Here is an 18,961-nt window from a genome sequence, read left to right on the forward strand (position 1 = left end):
CATGATCACTGATGCACTGTCAGCAGAAGTGACTTATGTAACAACCGGTAATGAACTCTGAATCCATCAACGGAGACCATAATGTGAGAGCTATTCATGACCGGCTGTGGAGCATGAACATTTTAGTCAGCTTGCAAAACCACACACTCCTGAACCAGCCATGAGTTTACCACACTAACCCTATAAACAATTCGTTTTTTTTTTTTCTTTAAAAGAAAAATAGATTGTTTATTTTATGACAGAAATCATCTATTAAACAATGAGCCTCTTCAGTTTTCTTATGATGTTCATGATGTTCACCAGCAGAGGGTGGTAATCTAGGGTCTTTTAGATGCCACAGGTCCTCAAATATGCTCATGCAAGAGACCCTCATACTAAAATTTTAAAGGCATGCTATATATTTTCATGTATAAAGACAACTTATACTGTTAAAAACTAATATTAATATTATAAATGTTTAAAAATGTATTTAATGTCTATTAGCTTACTATAGTACTGTTGTTTGCATTATTTATTAACATATTGTATTTTTATTTAAATCTGTTTTAATTATTTATTTTAATCCATTTTTATTATTTGTTTATTTTACCCAATTCATTTTATTTCATTTTCTATAAAAACCAAAGATTTAACCAAATTCTTTTTCATCTCATGGAGAAACATCAGGGTTCTAACCTTTAGACCAACGCATTTCCATGATTTTCCATAACTTTTCCAGTTGTTCATGATTAAGCCTTTCCAAAAACCATCACTCAAAAGAGAAATATCAAACCAATGAAATACAGCTGAAATATTTCTATTCACTAAAACATTTCAATGCCTTTTCAAGTCCTGGAAACGTTTTTTTTTTAATTATCTGATATTTACTGATTTTCCATGAGCGTGGGAACCCTGGATCAGTTCTTGAAGTTACATTGGATAAAGAGTTATATGCAAATCAAGATGCTCTGCTTGTAACAATCATAAATGACAAACATAAGGCTGTGTCTGATATCAAAGTCTAAATATTAGACTTCAGCGGCTTTACCCCAAGCTTACCAAACTCTCTCTGCCAAATGTAGATACGGACAGACAGGCGTGGAGTCGTGCCAGGAGAAGCGCTCGCTCTTCCCAAACCTGTTCCTGGAGCCCCCCCAACAGTACACATTTTGGATGTCTCATCTGACACACCCATTTCAGCTTTTGGAGCCATACTAACAAAATGATGAGTTGAATCAGGTGCGTTTGATTAGGGAGACATCAAAATTTGTATTATTGGGGGGCCTCCAAGAACAGAGTTGGGAACCACTGCACTACCTGACAGGGAGCAGGTCTCCTAGGCGTCCTTGTTGCCAACTTACGCATTCAAACTACATCATTTATCCAACTTTCAAACGTCCATGTCTCGAATAAGCCAAATGGTGCAGTATTATGCTTATATAATGACTATGTATTTTTATGAGGGAGACTGTTGAACTGTGATTCTTCATTTTTTGTCTACCAGTCATTCCATTTGATAGCAGCTGTAATCAGGCATTAATGGAAATATTACAAGAGCAGATCATTTATTAAATCGCTTAAGGAACTGGACGCCTTCCTCAGAGGCTCCTGGCAAACCTTTTGACTCTGCACCCCACAGACAAAGAGAGATATTTCTGCTTTCTGCTAGAGAGATCACCAGCAGGTCTGACAGCACTGCTGCCTCCATCATTTTAGTTTCACTGCAACTGTGTTACAAATTGACAGCAGAATAGACATGCATATGTGTCCCTAAAAGTTTTGCGTTCAAATAAGAATGGTAACCATGCACGGTTACAATGTATTCATTAGCACGTTTATCCATAATAAAAGTACAAATTTGACAACGACCTTACCGTTTAATTGTGCAGGAACGGGCAATTCGGTGACCCTGAGATTTACCGACCTCCGTCTGGTCTGTCGTCCTCCTTCAACACCGGGTAGTTATCTGCCACATACTGAGATGAGCCGGTGGACTGTGCTCTAATGCTGCGTGGTTTCTCTGTTCCTTTAGTCTAAACGCTGACGAGAGGAACTGAGTTCGGACTGCGCGTTGGTGATGTCCGAATCGCGAACGAATCGTTCGTTTGAACAGGTTCTTTTTTTTAGTGACTCGATCGAACCGATTCGCACGCCGGCCGTTGGAGAGACCGCTGTGTGTCTGAAACTTCCTGAACTTAGGTTATTAACGAACTTCAACATAATTATTATTATTATAATCCTTTACTACCCCTACACACTATATCATTTTAAACATTTTAAATAAAAAAGATAAACGATAAAGGGTGGGCTTAAACTGAAAACAATCAAATTGGAAACAATTTAAATAGGACATGTAAATAATAACCAAATTTAGTCTAGTTCATCATAACGATTATTCTTCATTACCCCGGACCAGACCCATTTTTATTTAGAACATTTTCAATAAAACAATAAACGTTTTAGATAAACGTGCCTCTCAAATAATTTTGCGCGGGCAGTAGCTATAACGTTACGCAGAACTTGAAGCGGGTTTCAGTTTGGAAGCCGCGAACAGCGAAACGTTCTTCTACTTTTAATTTTTCAACGGATTACACGTTCTAAAATGAATATAAAGGCAGAGGGAAATAACGACAAGTCAGTGAACATGCTTTTCATCTCTGGAGGGAGTTCCAATTAGCCTGAAGGAATTCTAGCGCCTGAAAGATGGCGCCGAGCTTGATTTGCTTCTGTTAGTGTTACTTAAGTTAGTGTTTACTAAAATCGGCATGACATAATTTATAAACACTGCAATATTCTATTAAAAAAAATAAGAAATGTCAATTTTACATTTCTATGGGGGTGTATAAACAAACGTGTGTGGCTATCCAATCCAATTAAACAATAGAATATAGGCTACCGATTCAGAATCAGATGATACCAGTTCTATTAATAGATTTTATTTTTTAATAGCATATTCACCAGTAGGCCTACGGTCGCTAATCGAATTATGATTCAAACGTGAAATACTTTCTTACCTCAATTTTATTTTATTTTTTTATAAATCCCTTATATTTAGGCAGAGACATAATTTATAGGAGATGGGATGTGATCATCTATATAATTTCTTGTTGAACTGATGGTGTTACAACACACACTTACCGTTCTCTAAAACATCTGTAAATCGTTCGAAAACTCAATTAACAGAACCGTAGCAGAACAAACGTAAAACGCCGCGCGGGGACTTCTGGGAACCATTCGAATCTTTTTGAATAGTTTCTAAAATGAACCGTCCGAACGAATCGATTCTTTACAATGAATCAGACTTCCCAATGCAACAGCGTTCATTTGCAGGAAGACAGACGCTGAACGCTGGGAGGAGCCATCGCAAAAGAACAATCGCGCTCTGTGAGTCGCACTGTTATATTCGCTTTGATGAGCTCGTGCTTAGAGGAGGCCGCCTCGACTCGATCACCTGTTGGATATCGTATACACCCCCCTCCCCCTCCAAACAGAGCCGGATACCACATGCACTTTCGTCAACAGTTATGTATACCCTCAGAGGAAAACGTGATTCCTTTACCCTGAAGAACAGTCGTGAAGTAAAATATATTCTGTTCAGTTTTGGATCTAGGAGACCCCAAGGCTTTTTTAATCTTAAAAAAGTGTCAGGTTGATAATTAACGACTTATTTTAAATCGTGTGAAAACTGATTAAAACAATTTTAATTTATAAAACACTAAAAAGGGTTCTGCTTGTTGTCTTCAAGACTCAAGGTTAAATACATCAATAAAGACACATGGTAAGATTTTCATTGTGTTTTTGCTGTGGTCCAACTGACCCCAAACAGAAACAGATTTAAGAAATTTTAACATTTATTTTTTTATTATAATACACTCTGAACATTGGGAGTCTCTGAGAACCCAAACATAAATATAGTAAAACAGACTCAACAGAACATGAGGATTAAATTATCTTCTGATTCTGGCTTTTTATATTCTATTCTGTTTTATTCTTTTTATGTGTTCGACAATAAAATCACGTAATGATATTTGTTCAAGAGAGTTTTCACTGTGCATTGCTCCAAATAAATGTCTCAAATGCCTTAATGGGTCCCTAAACCAACTGAATAAAAAATAAATGAACCAATTTTTTGTTTTAGGCATTAGTTTGCAGCACAGCTTTTCTAAGCATTCAGCGGTTGCATCCAAAGACTTGGGTGAGAAAGTAAGTTACAGTTTTTGAGAAGCCTGAAGGGAATACAAATTTGAGTGATTCAAGCAACCCACACAGTTCACCTGTGTTCACAGAAACACACAGAACCATACGCACACATAAGCACACACGTTTTCTCTCAAGCTCACACACACACACACTAAAACTTGGCAAGCATAGAAGCCATCTAGCGTACAAGCCAGATCACAGAGCTTCATCACTTCGGCAGACTAAATACATTTGTTATAACTCCTTCACCAGTTCATCCGTGCCGTGTCTCCTCTCTCTCTCTCTTTCTCTCTCACTCTCTCTCTCTCTCTTTCTTTCTATCCCTCTCTTCCTGGATTTCAGCTACAGACCACGGTGAGTGTTTAATAAGATTATTCTGGCTTTTTTTGGCTCTGTCTGCCAGAGACCGTCTGTTCTTATCTTATCCCGAGGCAAATTCCCAACCTTTCAAGGTCGATCAAAATGTCAGACGTGTAACATGTGCAAATGAGGAGAGATGTTAGCAAACGAATGTTCAGCAGAGGTCAAATACCGTACAGACACATAACCATTGCATTAAATTAAGATTGTAGATATCAGCTTAATTTGTAACATCTTGCTGGCACATATGTATGCATGTTAAGCAACACTTTTGAGAGCTGTCTGAGCAGATGCGGCGTGTTGTAAAGCATGTTCTTAACACGGAAAAGTCAAGTGTGCAATTTTCAAAACCTTATCTTTAAGCTGTGCAGTCTACAAATATTGTATTTTTTATGATAAAGCACTGCCAAAGTTTGAGTTTTTAAAATACAGAATTATTATTATTAATAGTGTAATGCCATTTTTTGAGTTTTTGAATGCCAGCATGGATGAAGTTTTTTATCCATTTGGAAATATGATATGCACATGGTCAGTGTTTTCTAAGTTCAGGTCATTAAGTGAATTCTTAAAAAATGACATGAGGTTTAGCCAGAAGGGTAATATGTCAATCTGCAAACATTAAATTGCATCACATGCACTGCAAAGTAGCAGAGAATTTATCTGTGGCTTCAGAGACGAAGATACAATATTTGTTGAGCTGCTGAACAGGTGCAAAAGATCTGCAAATTTTCACCCCAGATGATGTTAATTGGTTTTAACCAAATGTGCAATTGCAATTTCCAAGTACAGACCATCATTAAACAGTAAAATGAATTTAAAATTATATATATATATATATATATATATATATGAATATATATGTGTGTGTGTGTGTGTGTGTGTGTGTGGTTTTGACAATTAGATATTACATTGATATTACATTGATAACACATTGTCCCATTATTTGAATTATTTTGCACAACTTGTGTCATAGCACAAAACAGGTAACACTTATTTTAATTCAGCTTGTTTGAAACTAATGCTGTGAGTGCTGTGAGTTTGGTGGCGAGAATCCAGACTGTTTCACTGCCCAAATGCCCATGATATTTCAGTGGTCCTGTGAGACCATCTAAATATGGGCACAAAATCATGCAAAGTTGGACAAGAAAAAGTGTAATAAAAAAAAAACAAAGTGAGCAGTCTTGAACGGGGCAGGGGTCAAATAGCCTTTTACGTATAGGAAAAAGAAAGTTTTGCTTTCCATTGTAGGCTACTTGGCCTTTTTGAATAAAGTTAGTTTCCATTCAAGGCAGTTGAGTTTGGGTTTATGGACACAAACATTGTGAATATTTTGGGCCTCATTAAGCAACGTAGTTCAGATTCTTGTGTTCAGAACATGGAAAATCTGTAAATGCGATGAAACCATTGTTAGGGCATTTTATTGAACTCAATCAAAAGAGCTGTAACAACTCAGTTTTCTTAGCTTTAAATTCATCTTCAAATTCTTCATGTACTTCTAAACAACCTTAAAAATGAACGTATGCCTCAACACCTTGATCTTATTTTCGTCTTGAATAGTTTTCAAAGACGCTCATTTTCAAAGCTCCTTTTATAGATTAACAAGACAGCGAACACCCATCTCTGATGTTTGCTTGTTTCTAAATGCATCTGTGAGACATTTTGTTCGCAATGAAAAAATTCACGCAATACGGAAGAGAAGATTTGTCGATGAGGTTTAGCCGCAATATCATCACCCACTTTTCACACCGGAAAATAATCTTTAGGCAAACAAATTATTAAGTTCCATTACACTTTCCGCTGAACATTGACAAATCTATCTTTAAGTTACATCTTTGACTGCTGAAAATACAAATTCAGACTAGTAGGCTTACTAATAGTAGGCCTAAGTAAGCCTACTTTCCCAGTATTATATACAGTATTTGTGTGTGTGTATTCTAAAATGGTTTTAATTTAAATATAATTTATATAGATTTAAAAGTTAAAATGTATATACATTTTATAGTTAAAATAATTTTGAAATATGTATGTACTGTATATAATTTATAAATATATACATATGTATTAATATAATGAATCCTCTGTAGGGTCACAGGGATGTTGGAGCCTAACTGAAATAATAATATACATATATATGTAGTGTAGTGTGTGTGTGTGTGTGTGTGTGTGTGTGTGTGTGTGTGTGTGTGTGTGTGTGTGTGTGTGTGTGTGTGTGTGTGTGTGTGTGTGTGTGTGTGTGTGTGTGTGTGTGCGTGCTAAAATTTATGTAGTTTAAAAAAATTCAATCCAACGAAGCAGCTAACTAATACCTTATAATTTACTTTTTAAACATATTGTAAAAATCCTTCATGGTGCACTACATTCAGGGGTAACATAAATAATAAAAAATTGCAACATCACACCTACATTAAGTTCCAGATGTAAAATGGAAAAGGATCAAATTGCCTCATTAGACTCGTGTCTCCTCTCAGACAGTGCACTGTCCCCTAGTGTCTTTGCTGTGGCCTGTGGTGGTTTAAGACAATGTCTGTCTGTGTGTGTGTGTGTGTGTGTGTGTGTGTGTGGCTGCGGCAGGGTCTTTCTCTGTGTTTTAACTGTTATAGTCCCTGTAAGTGTGGGCAGCTCTGTGTCCAGGAAGCTGTGGTTTAAATCAAAGCTAGGGTCCTCCATTTGTTGTCACTTCAGGTGATTCCACCTCAGAGCATGTTCAAACTCTGTCTGGTAGACATTCTGAGATAATTTGCATAACATTATGGAATCTAAAGTGTGTGGTGCAGAGAAAAGCAGTTGGGATTTTTTTGTGTGTGTGTGTTTGTGCAGTTTTGACTTTTGGTGAAAACATGATGCATACATGTTTCATTATTGACCTCCTACTCTCCTACACAGCATTAGCATTCAGCCACTGGAAAATGTTCATCACTACATAAAGAATCCATTATAGACACTTGGTACCACATTTGCATCTTTTTGCCTTTTTTGGTATTTTTTAAGCGGCTGCTGCATTTTCTTTCACTTCCCGAGATGTTTCAATATAGCATGTGTCTGTTGACAAGCTTAGGAACATTCTTGAAGCATCAGCACCTGCACAGGGTGGAGGGTTGTCATATAAGAGTGGCGGGGGCGGGGAAGGATATGTCTGAGTTTCCTGTTGTGGTGATTCGATCCGAATGCGAGACTTTGCCGGTTGCAAAGCAACACTAAAGCACCAACCACACCAACTTTTACTTTGTCTTATTAACTATATGTTCCTCTACACACCAATAATTTGGGCACAGGGCCATCAAATGCAAATTTTCATGTTTAAGTCATAAAAAGAGGGAAGCTGAGAAAAGAGGGAGAGATGCGGGGAACATCCTCCCACATCCCACATCAGCAAAAACACATGCTCACAACAGTTTGCCCCATTTTGTTGAACGTATCAGCCGCTTCAATCTGTCTCGCTCTCTGACTTTCTCTGTCAAAACCTCATTTTCCGCAGCTTCTGATCTAGTGAGGCTCTTCGACCCCTCGCTGTCTCCATCATGACCGACCCTGCCGCGGACCTCCCGTTCTTCTATGGCAGCATCAGTCGCTCGGAGGCCGAGGACCACCTGAAACTGGCTGGCATGGGAGACGGCCTCTTTCTCCTGCGCCAGTGTCTCCGCAGCTTGGGTGGCTATGTCCTGTCCTTGGTCTGGAACCTTGAGTTCTACCATTACTCCATAGAGAAACAGTTGAATGGCACGTACTGCATCTCGGGTGGGAAACCTCACTGTGGGCCTGCTGAGCTCTGTGAGTACTACAGCAAAGACCCAGATGGGCTCGTGTGCACCTTGAAGAAACCCTGCCTGCGATCAGCCGAAACGGTAATCAAGACGGGCGTCTTTGACAGCCTGAGGGAAAATATGCTCAGGGAATATGTGCGCCACACCTGGAACCTGGAGGTAAGGGTTTCAAAACAGGTTTGATTCTGATTCATTGACCCACAAAGTGTTGATTAATATTTGGTAATTGCACGGCTATGAAATAGTAGGGGTGTAGCGATACCCTCCCTCGTGTCACGATTCGATAAATATCATGATACTGAACTCACAATATGATATTATTGCGATACGCCAAGAAAATTTGGAATTTCATTGGGGTGAAATGAATAGGCTTGGACTTGGTGCTGGCAACCCCAAGCACAGGACAATGGTGACGCCACAATAAAAATGTTCATGATTCTGAAGCTGAAAATATAGAATTATTTTAGATGAATATGCTTGCTCTCTCTGATAAGACATTTGGCATAATCAGGACCCTCAAATATTCCCCCATTGCATTATTATACATTATTTTCCACTATGTGTTTTTTCATAGTTTAATGTAGTAATGACACTAAATTTTTCTCGCACTATCCATGATACATATTGTTGCATTTTTGTATTGCGATACATTGTGACGGGATATGTTGTTACACCCCTATGAAATAGTACGGTTACATATCACTTAACTTTTTTCTCTTCAGTGTCGTATGTTTTTAGTAAAACACATAATCAGGGACATATGGAAATAGTTCAACACAGAACAAAAACATAATAAACTTGAAAAATGTTCTGATCCACACAAATGATACAGCCTTATACATGAAATGAGGTATAGTTTATAAAAAATAATAATAATAATTGTGTCATCATTTACCCTCATGTCATTCTAAACCTGTTTTCTTTTCTGCGGAACAAAGAAGATATTTTGAAGAATAATAAAAAAAACACTGAATCATTTCTCAAACTACATGAGGGTGAATAAATGAAGACATAATTTAAATTTTTAGGCTAACTATCCCTTTAATCATAGTTAAAGTTGAATAATTTACTCTAAACCTTAAAATTCTTGTAACTTAAAAATGACGCGTAACAGCTCCTCAGCTTGTGGCCGAAATACATTTGCACATATTTTTTGATTATCCCTTAAATAAGCATGCATTTAATTTCTCTATAGTTAATCGTATAAGTCCTTAAAGTGACATTTGCACAGAGACACTTGCAGAAATTGTCTTGCGTGCTCATGAAAAGAGGTCTCAGGGTTTTTTCCTGCAAATGACACTTTAGATGCACCACTGTCTAATTCCCCTTATCCAAATGTGTTTTACTCCCTTTTTTAATCCATTTTACGGTTTCTTAAAAAAAGATGCATTCTTACTGTCACGCTCCAACAGTGAGGAAGGAAACACTTGTGCATGCTAGCAGATTTTTAATGAGTTTTACCTTTTTATGTTACCTTTTTTAGGGGGAGGCCATGGAGCAAGCCATCATAAGCCAGGCCCCACAGCTAGAAAAACTGATTGCCACCACAGCGCATGAGAAAATGCCCTGGTTCCACGGCAAGATCCCTCGGCAGGAGGGTGAGAGACTACTGTACTCAGGTTCTCAGCCGGATGGAAAGTTCCTGTGAGTGAAGAGCTTGGTTCATCAGACGTGACAGTCTAAAGTTTTCCTGCAGCATTAGTGGAAAGGTCATGATGACACATGGGCTGCTTTTAGATGCAAATGAGATGAACAGTATTGTTTGTAGCAAAGATAGAGCTGGGTCTTCAGTGGTGTCGTGAGTAAATTCAATGCAGTGTGGATGATTACAATGCGGTATTTACATTGCCTCAAAAAGCTTCCTCTGCATCATGGCCTGCATAAACCGCTAAACTCAGAAAGATAGTCAGTAGGATTGGTCTAGATCACATATTTAGTCCTGTAACATAATTTAGGCCAATCAGCAAGCACATCAGAATGCAAATATGTGACCTCACAGCTAAGAACGTTTGGCTAACGCTCTGGCAAGGTTCTCTCAACGTTAGGAATACATTTAAATTTCCAGTAACGTTAATAGAACGTTCGATCAGGGAACATTCAAAGCTAAAGTTTCCATAGTGTTTGCAAAATGAGGAAATGGAATGTTCCCTTAACAGTCATGTAACCCAGAACAAAAAGCTTTTTAAAACATTTTTTTTTAAAAACTAGACGTTTTGAACGTGCAGGGAACATAACTTAATGGAAACGTTAGCAAAACATTCTTAGAATATGTTTTTGTTAGCTGGGCTGTGATTTCTAATTTTCTAAATCTGTTTTCTAGAGTTCGAGAGAGAGAAGAATTTGGCACCTATGCGCTGTCAGTGACATATGGAAAAACTGTATACCATTATCAGATCTTACACGACAAATCAGGGAAATACGCAATGCCAGAAGGAACTAAATTTGACACTGTGTGGCAGGTATGCTTTACCCATCAACGAGTCTGTCATCTAATTTTACATTTAAAAAAAATACTCTTCTATATTCTCACAATGTCTTCTATACTCTCAATGTCTTCCAGAAGACAATGTCTTCTATACTCTCACAATGTCGCTAGACGAAACTGCTGAAACAAAATTACATTTAACATTTTTCTAATTGAATTAATTTAGTTCCATTAACATTTTAAAATGCCTTTTGACATAGATTGTACAAAAGCTAAAAGCTACGTCTTTTTATTTGTACATACTGTGGTGTTTGGCCAAAATGAAGACAAAATAAATTTAAAGATAACTTAAAGATTAATTTAATTGAAAAAAGTATTGCACAAAAAATATTTTTAAAAAAATATTTAAAAAAATTTAATTTATAAAATATATTAATTCTATTCATTTGTAATCTGGTCAGAAAAAAACTAACTAAAACATCCAAAGGACAGTACAAAAGTAATTTATGACCATGTTAAATTTTAGATATACAAAGATTTCTACATAATCACATAACCCATAAACCTTTTTGTATTATTTTATTATTGTAGTTGTCATTCATGGTTTTTTTTCTTTGTTTTGTTTTTTCTTCTTATAATCATATTCCTCTGGAGGGCAGCTGGTTGAATATTTAAAGATGAAGCCTGATGGTCTTGTGACTGTATTAAGAGAACCGTGTGTCAACCAAAGCAATGCACCAGCAGGTATGAACTTCTATTCATCATAGAATTGTGATTTAAACATATATCTCCCAAAACTACAAAATACTCTTAGACACATGCCTATGAACAGGTATCAGTTCTTTAGCTATAAGAAATGCGTGAGTGAAAATAGCTAAGATTCTTTCTTCTTTTTTTTTTCACTTTTAGCTCTTGTAAGTGCTCCGGTAAGTATAGCTGACAGAACACATCTATTTTTTGAACACATCTAATTATATAATGCATGTGGAAAATTGTTTCTGGGTTTCTGTTTGTGTGTTGCAGAGGAGGCCGAGGGGTAATGGATACACACCGCCCCCTATGGGTACGTTTATAGTTGTACAAAATATAAACGTTTAAACAATCCAACAGCAGTGATAAAATCAACAAATATGCCTATAAATTTATGTCAAAAAACAGTCCAAGTCTCAGAGTCACAGAGCTGTCTTAGTGATAAATCCATAATCTTTTGGCTATTACTGCTAAACCATTTGGAATTGGACCACAGTTTTGCAACAACAAGGATAAATGGCTTAATACAGCCTAAAATATTTACTACAGAGCTGCTTGCATTAATCATGTGTTTCCGCTGGAATTTCTATGGGTTTTTAGAATGCTGGTTTTCCATTTATGAGTAAAATAAGGTCTGTGTTAACAATACCTAAAGAGACATTCCCATTGTGCGCTTAAAAAGTCTTAATTTGCCAACATGTTGCTACTTAAAAACTACAACTACTATAAGGATGTTTATGAGACTGAAAATGGTTGTAGGATGAAGCACCTTAGCAAAAAAGATGTCTGCAGGTTTTCTAAAAACCCAATAGAAGTTAGAGGAACTGCTGCTGTAAAAAAAATCCTGTTAAAAAACGGTAAAAGTCTGGCAGCAGAGTTTCCAGATGGATTCTGTTAAATTACAGCAAATAACCATTTCACAAAATTACATGCAAAAAACGTAAAAATACAGAATTGACTTTACAGTTAAAATTAAATTACAGTATATTTCTGTTGATAATGGCTTATTAAACCGTGGAAAAACAGATAAATGATGTCAAATTACATTAAAAAACATTTAACTTCCAAGTTAAACTGTAAATTTACGTTTTTATAAAGTTATTTTATAATAATGCTGTCTATCTACAGTAATTTTCTTTTAATATATAGTTTTTCTGTGTAAAATAACTATGAAGTTATGTATAAAAATGCAATAAGTACATAAATTCAAATACAAAGTTTGTATATTTACAGTTTTAATTTTTATTTTTAGATCCAATTTCAGTTTGGATCTTTGACCAATCTCTAATTAAGTACTTAATAATAGCAAATTTACAAGTACAAGTACAGAATACCTGCACATTTACAGTATTAGTCATTAAACATAAACACTGAACATCAAGATGCGTGAATGATATGAAATGCAAGCTTAGTATATAATTTAGAACATGTAAAAATATCCACATTACAAGGCAATTGCTGTATACCTTTTAACTCTATTATAACTAATTATTTTATACATTTACATTTATATTTTATCCAAAGTGACTTACCAATTAAGAGAACAATAGAAGCAACAAGTGCAGTGACAAGTCCCAGTTAGTCTAGCAAGGTACACATAGCAAGTTTTTTTTTTAATTAAAACAAAGATTTAGTATTATTGGTTCAAGTGTTTACGAAAAGATGGATCTTTAGTAGTTTCTTGAAAATGTATTGAGTTGGCCAGGTCATTCCACCAGCAGGGAACAGTCCAGGTAAAGGTCAGTGAAAGTGAATTTGTGTCTCTTTGGGAAGACGCCACCACAAGGCGCCGTTCACTTGCAGAACACAAGCTTCTGGAGGACACATAGATCTGAAGCAGTGAGTATAGGTCTTGCTGCAGCATCTGGATCAGTTGCAGAGGTTTGACTGATGCTGGAAGAGCTGCCAAGAGAGCATTACAATAGTCCAGTCTGGATAGAACAAGAGTTAGACAAGGAGTTGTGTAGCTCCAATAGGAAGGGCCGGATCTTTCTGATGTTGTATAAGGCAAATCAGCAGGATCACAGCAAGGATGGTTTGGCTGAAACCATAAGCAGTTCTGTCTTGGCAAGGTTGATTTGAAGGTGAAGGTCATTTATCCAGCAAGAATTTTCCATCAGGTAGGCTGAGATGTGAGCTGCTACCATCAGATCATCTGGCTGGAATGAAAGGTAGAGATATGTGTCATCAAGATAGTAGTGATAGGAAAAGCCATGTTTCTAAATGACAGAGCCTAATTAAAAAAAAAATAGATGGGTGGAATCTTGTTTTCCACATGACCTGAAATCATAAACAAACAAAAAAAGATTTTAAAACATTTACACATGTCAGAATATGTTCCACTGGGACAATGCAAAACCTCAACTGACTATGATCTGGAAGCTGAGCAGGAAGGCAGTGATGTTTTGAGCTGCCATGTGATTTTAGCTACATTTATAGAAAGTAAATGTAAGTTAGCCTATATATGATTTACTGTGACTTAGCAGCATCAGTAACTGTCCGTTTAACAGCTGAAAAAGGCTGCCTATGATGACCCCCAGGCCATCCAAAATGTTAAGTTAAGAAATTAAGTTAATTTCTTCATCAGAACACAAACATTCTATCAATTTTTATTTTATAAGCCTAATATATGCACCTATATGCATTCTATAGCTACGTGTTGAATATGCCAGAATATGCAATTCATCATGTTGTGCTCATATTCTAGTGCTTTTCTGTATCATTATCATCAAATAGGCTACAGTAGTTTAACGTTAACGTTACTGAATTTGATTTCTTAACGGTCTTGATAGAGTTAGCCACCTTAACCCTTACGAAAATTAACCAAACAAACAACAACAACAAAAAAAACAACAACAAAAAAACCTTGGTAGACCTATTTGTAGTAAAACTGTGGTTATTAAAATGGTAATAAATCCGCCAAAACAAGCGGAAAACCTCATGTAAAACTTACTCGACAGATCAGCTAACCGTCGTGGGCGAGACTAAACAACGGAAAAGTAATGGCGGCTAATTTGAATCTGAGTCATCGCGCGCGCAAGCACACACAAAGCCCTGATTGTGCAACAACCCTATACTGTCTATGGCAGCAACGCACATTTGGAAAAATAGGCCTATTCATAAAATATACATGAAATTAAGGGAGAATAAAACAATGATATGATGATCAAAATGAGCATCTAATCAAGACAAGATTAAAACACTATACAATAAATAGTAATTCAATACAGGCCTACTGTATGTAATACTATTATTTAACCTTTAAAACAACTCACTTTAACCCCCACATGCTTGACGATCTTCAAGGAAAACACGTTGAATGACTGCTGATTTCTTCAGTTATACATTCTTTTCTTTGTTTTCTAATTTCACAGAAAGAATCTGTAAAATATTACTTAATATTTTATGTAAAATTACACATTACTCTGTAAAAATACAGACAATTTACTTTTTAAAAATGTAATTGATGTAAAACCAAAATACAAGCAATTACCTGTAAATTTAATAGTGGACCTTTAATATCTGTAAAATAACAGCACTGTAGAACCCAACAAGTTAACTCAACTCAAACCGATTGAGGAAACTGATTGCGGCAAACCATTTAAGTTTAAAAATAAATACATATGAGTATTGTGAACTTATATATATTGATGACTCAATATATATAAGTTCACAATACTCATATGTATTTATTTTTAAACTTAAATTTTCATTTCATTTTCATTTCACAAAACTCTGTAAAGAAATACAGATGATTACCTGTAAAAAAAAATTTAACAGTGTAGTTTAAAGCAAATTTATGATAGCATGCTAATAACATCTGCTGTGATGTTGTCCAGTGCCTTTTGGATCCGATTCTTCACGTCCATCTTTGCCTATGGACCATGATGCATTCACCAGTCCTTATGATGATCCAAATGAATGCAAGAAGAAGACCCTGTTCATCAAGAGAGACAAGCTCATGGTCGACGAGGTGGAGCTTGGTTCGGGCAACTTCGGCTGTGTCAAGAAAGGTGTCTTCAAAATGGAAAGGTAAGTACCAAGGGTGAAAAGCATACAAATGTGTGACAGTTTAATTTTTATAAAATTTTACCTAAGTTGTTTCCCTCTCCTGTGTAGCAAACAGATTGATGTGGCAATTAAAGTGTTGAAGAACGAGAATGAAAAATCAGTAAAGGATGAAATGATGCGAGAGGCCCATATTATGCATCAGCTAAGTGACCCGTTCATCGTGCGCATGATTGGACTCTGTGAGGCCGAAGCGCTCATGTTGGTGATGGAGATGGCCCCCGGTGGCCCGCTCAACAAGTTTCTCTCTGCCAAGAAGTGAGTTCATCAGAATAAAACATTTATAAATTACACTTTTATGTGTGTTATTAATATATAATATAATATATAATATAATATATAATATATTTATTTGTATTTTTATATTGATATTTTTATTTTTAGTTTGATGTTTATATGTAATTTTATATTATGTAAATGTCATATATATATGTGTGTGTGTATTAGATTATATAAGTATGTTTTATTTTTTATATAATTTCATTTATATTTTCATATTTGCAAAAACTGTAATAGAATTGATTTAGTAGTGATTTGTGCTCCGCTTAGTGTTAAAGTGTGAACGCTCTAATCTGAATTATGGAAGCAAATAGCCAACCAGAAAGTCATAAATTAAAACCTTGTTCTGACTAAATCAGAAAATACCCAAGGTGCTCAATAACATCAATTTACACTGATACTCTTTTTGTTCCTTTCAGGGACCAGATCACTACGGAAAACATTGTGATGTTAATGCATCAGGTCTCAATGGGGATGAAGTATTTAGAAGGAAGGAACTTTGTGCACAGAGACCTGGCTGCACGTAATGTACTATTGGTCAACCAGCAATATGCCAAAATCAGTGACTTCGGCCTCTCAAAGGCACTGGGGGCAGATGACAACTATTACAAGGTGGGCTGTTCTCAGATGTTCTGCAGGAGAAACACAATTACATTTTAATTATAGTCCATTGTGTTTCTATATAGCACTTTGTAAACACTGTTTTAGGTACTTATTGTGGTCTTGGAGAAATGTAATCTTTTCTAAACATTTGTAAATCTTCTATATTGTACTGTCAATATACTAACAATGGGACCAGTTCCTTGTTCCTGTTGCATGACTAGTCACATGACCATCAGTGACCCATTACAGAAATATAGGCCCGGTTTCACAGACAGGATTTATTTTAAGCCAGGATTAGGCCTTAGTTCAATTAGGACATTTAAGTAGCTTTTATAAACGTGCCTTAGAACAGAACATTACTGGTGTGCATCTTGAGACAAAACAATGGCACTGGCATATTTAAAGATATGTCAGTGCAAGTTGCTTTCAGTTAAATCATGCATTTTAGTCTGGAACTAGACTTAAGCCTTGTCTGTAAAACCGGGGGGATAATGTCTAACAAGTTGGATGCTACCTATTATATAATAGTCATTCAAAGTATGATTTTGTATGTGTATAGGCCCGTACAGGTGGAAAATGGCCTCTGAAGTGGTATGCGCCAGAGTGCATTCATTTTCACAAGTTTTCCAGCAAAAGTGATGTTTGGAGCTTTGGCATTACGATGTGGGAGGCCTTCTCCTTTGGAGGGAAGCCTTATAAGGTAAATATTTACACTGTCACATTACGGTACTTACAACCAACTTAAATGAGTTGCTCATGTGACTTTTCATCCATTTATTTTCCCCATGAAGAAAATGAAAGGCCCAGAAGTAATGAGTTTTCTTGAAAGTGGTAGCCGTATGGATTGCCCAGCTGGATGTCCTGAGACCATGTATGAACTGATGAAAGAATGCTGGACATACAAGTAAGTATAATCTAATGCCTTCAAGTATTTACAGTAGCTATGTTTCCATCCAAAGTTGTGACAAAACTTATGCGCAAAATTGGAATATCGCATAAAACATTTGCAGATAAAGCAGGGTTTCCATCTCATGTGTTCAAGAGAACAAAATCGTCACTTCCTGGGAAATTGGCACAAAATATCTGTAAAAAAAAAGGAAGTTTCTGTAATCGGGGGAAGCCACTGTTGCTCTATTTTTCTACATCATAAATGACTTGCGTCTCAGAGTGCGCAGATGAAACGCAATATACCCATTCATGTCATCCTGCGTTCGGATGCCTGGTGTTTGGGAACGCAATCATGTGAGACACTTCTGGCAGGTCATTATGCTAAATTATTCTGATGAAAGACTTTGGCTCAGGCATTTCAGAATGATCAAGCCAACATTTGAGATGCTGTGCAATGAAATTGATTCACTTGTTAGACTTGTTATCCAGTTACATCCACTGTTGAGGCAAAGTCACGTGTGATTTATTTATTATTTTTGCACATTGAGGGATTTATTTGGGAAATGTGTTTCCATCATAGTTTATGAGCATGTATTATCAAAATTTGTTTTATCTGTCGAATTTATGCGCATCTTGGCGTTCCCATACAGCTTTTTTTTATATTTTATATCCCAAAATGCACATAAAAATAGGTGGGTGGAAACATAGCTATTGACATTATAAAATACTTGTCTGTTTGCTTGTGTGTGGATGAGGGACTGAAGCAAATATGAATAACTTCTGAATGACGTCTGAATTTTGTCTTCTGCAGGCATGAAGAACGGCCAGGCTTTGTCAAAGTGGAGGAGAAGATGAGAGCTTTCTATTACTCCATTTCCAAAAAGATACCGGATTACATGAAAACAGAGAATGGAAAGCCTCCTAAGTGATCAGAGAGGCAAATGGAAACATTTCAAGCCAGGACAGAATGAAAACATCGGAAAAACTGTTTTAAAATATATGTTACTGCAATATTATGTCTATCAAACTATCTGACTGAGCAATGCAAGTCATCTTTTTTTAATTATTAGCTTGTCACTATCAGTGCTCATAATACTATTTTAAGCAAGTGCCTATTTACTATTTAAATATGATATATAATAGTTGGTTATCAAAAGAAATACTTTCTCCCTGCAGAAGTGTTTCAGTTAATGAAATCAGATGGATGGATGTATTTTCTCCATACATTAACACTTTCAAGATGAAAGTAGGCTACATATTTACTCAAACTTTATGGTCTTGTTCTCTTTGTTAAATATTCTGTGATTGTATGTTTCCTGCCATTCCTTTTGTTTAACAATATATATGTCATCAAACTTTTGTATTTTAATTATTTTTGTAACAGTTCTTGAGTTTTCAAACTTGCAATAAACTGCACATGCCTCATTACTTCTCCCTGACACCTTTGTTTATAAATAATTTACTTGGTAACACTTTATGTTACAGTGTCCTTGTTACATATCATGTACTTAACATAGTAATAACTTACATGCAACTAACTCTCAACCAAACACTAATCCTACCCTAACCCTAATTAAATGTAATTACACTGTAACAATGAGAGTGTTAAAATAAAGTTTAACCATTTAGTTTAATGTGAATTTAAAAG

The 18,961-nt window shown here is 36.1% G+C and overlaps 2 protein-coding genes across 4 annotated transcripts in view; one reads left to right on the forward strand and one right to left on the reverse strand.

The window, feature by feature from the left end:
- The window catches only part of adamts10 (ADAM metallopeptidase with thrombospondin type 1 motif, 10), a 59,628-nt gene extending 57,597 nt beyond the window's left edge, over nucleotides 1–2,031 (reverse strand). For both annotated transcript variants that reach the window (XM_081349295.1, XM_081349296.1), the window contains exon 1: nucleotides 1,854–2,031. The gene's annotated coding sequence lies outside the window, so the exon portion shown is untranslated. The remainder of the gene's footprint in view (nucleotides 1–1,853) is intronic.
- A 1,645-nt stretch (nucleotides 2,032–3,676) lies between these two features.
- On the forward strand, nucleotides 3,677–18,740 carry zap70 (zeta chain of T cell receptor associated protein kinase 70). Of its 2 annotated transcripts, XM_081349357.1 has the most exons (14): nucleotides 3,677–3,757; nucleotides 4,118–4,182; nucleotides 8,015–8,459; nucleotides 9,784–9,944; nucleotides 10,621–10,759; nucleotides 11,385–11,469; nucleotides 11,635–11,651; nucleotides 11,749–11,788; nucleotides 15,315–15,507; nucleotides 15,595–15,801; nucleotides 16,242–16,434; nucleotides 16,985–17,125; nucleotides 17,217–17,329; nucleotides 18,125–18,740. In XM_081349357.1, the coding sequence occupies exons 3-14, from the start codon at nucleotides 8,058–8,060 to the stop codon at nucleotides 18,240–18,242; spliced, it is 1,809 nt and encodes a 602-aa protein (XP_081205483.1). In that variant the 5' UTR covers nucleotides 3,677–3,757; nucleotides 4,118–4,182; nucleotides 8,015–8,057; the 3' UTR covers nucleotides 18,243–18,740. The 2 variants fall into 2 exon arrangements, with proteins under 2 accessions (XP_081205483.1, XP_081205482.1); XM_081349356.1 differs by lacking the exons at nucleotides 3,677–3,757; nucleotides 4,118–4,182 and adding an exon at nucleotides 4,450–4,533.
- The last annotated feature ends 221 nt before the right edge of the window (nucleotides 18,741–18,961 follow it).

The sequence above is a fragment of the Scardinius erythrophthalmus genome, assembly GCF_964197995.2.
Source record: "Scardinius erythrophthalmus genome assembly, chromosome: 20".
NCBI classification, from domain to species: Eukaryota; Metazoa; Chordata; class Actinopteri; order Cypriniformes; family Leuciscidae; genus Scardinius; species Scardinius erythrophthalmus.

What these genes read in the sequence shown, in the direction of transcription:
- zap70 (XM_081349357.1), top strand. Translation starts at nt 8,058, where the DNA reads ATGACCGACCCTGCCGCGGACCTCCCGTTCTTCTATGGCAGCATCAGT. An exon ending in GCCACACCTGGAACCTGGAG is followed by an intron (nt 8,460 to 9,783) that starts GTAAGGGTTTCA and finishes TACCTTTTTTAG; the next exon opens with GGGGAGGCCATGGAGCAAGC. An exon ending in CAGATGACAACTATTACAAG is followed by an intron (nt 16,435 to 16,984) that starts GTGGGCTGTTCT and finishes GTATGTGTATAG; the next exon opens with GCCCGTACAGGTGGAAAATG.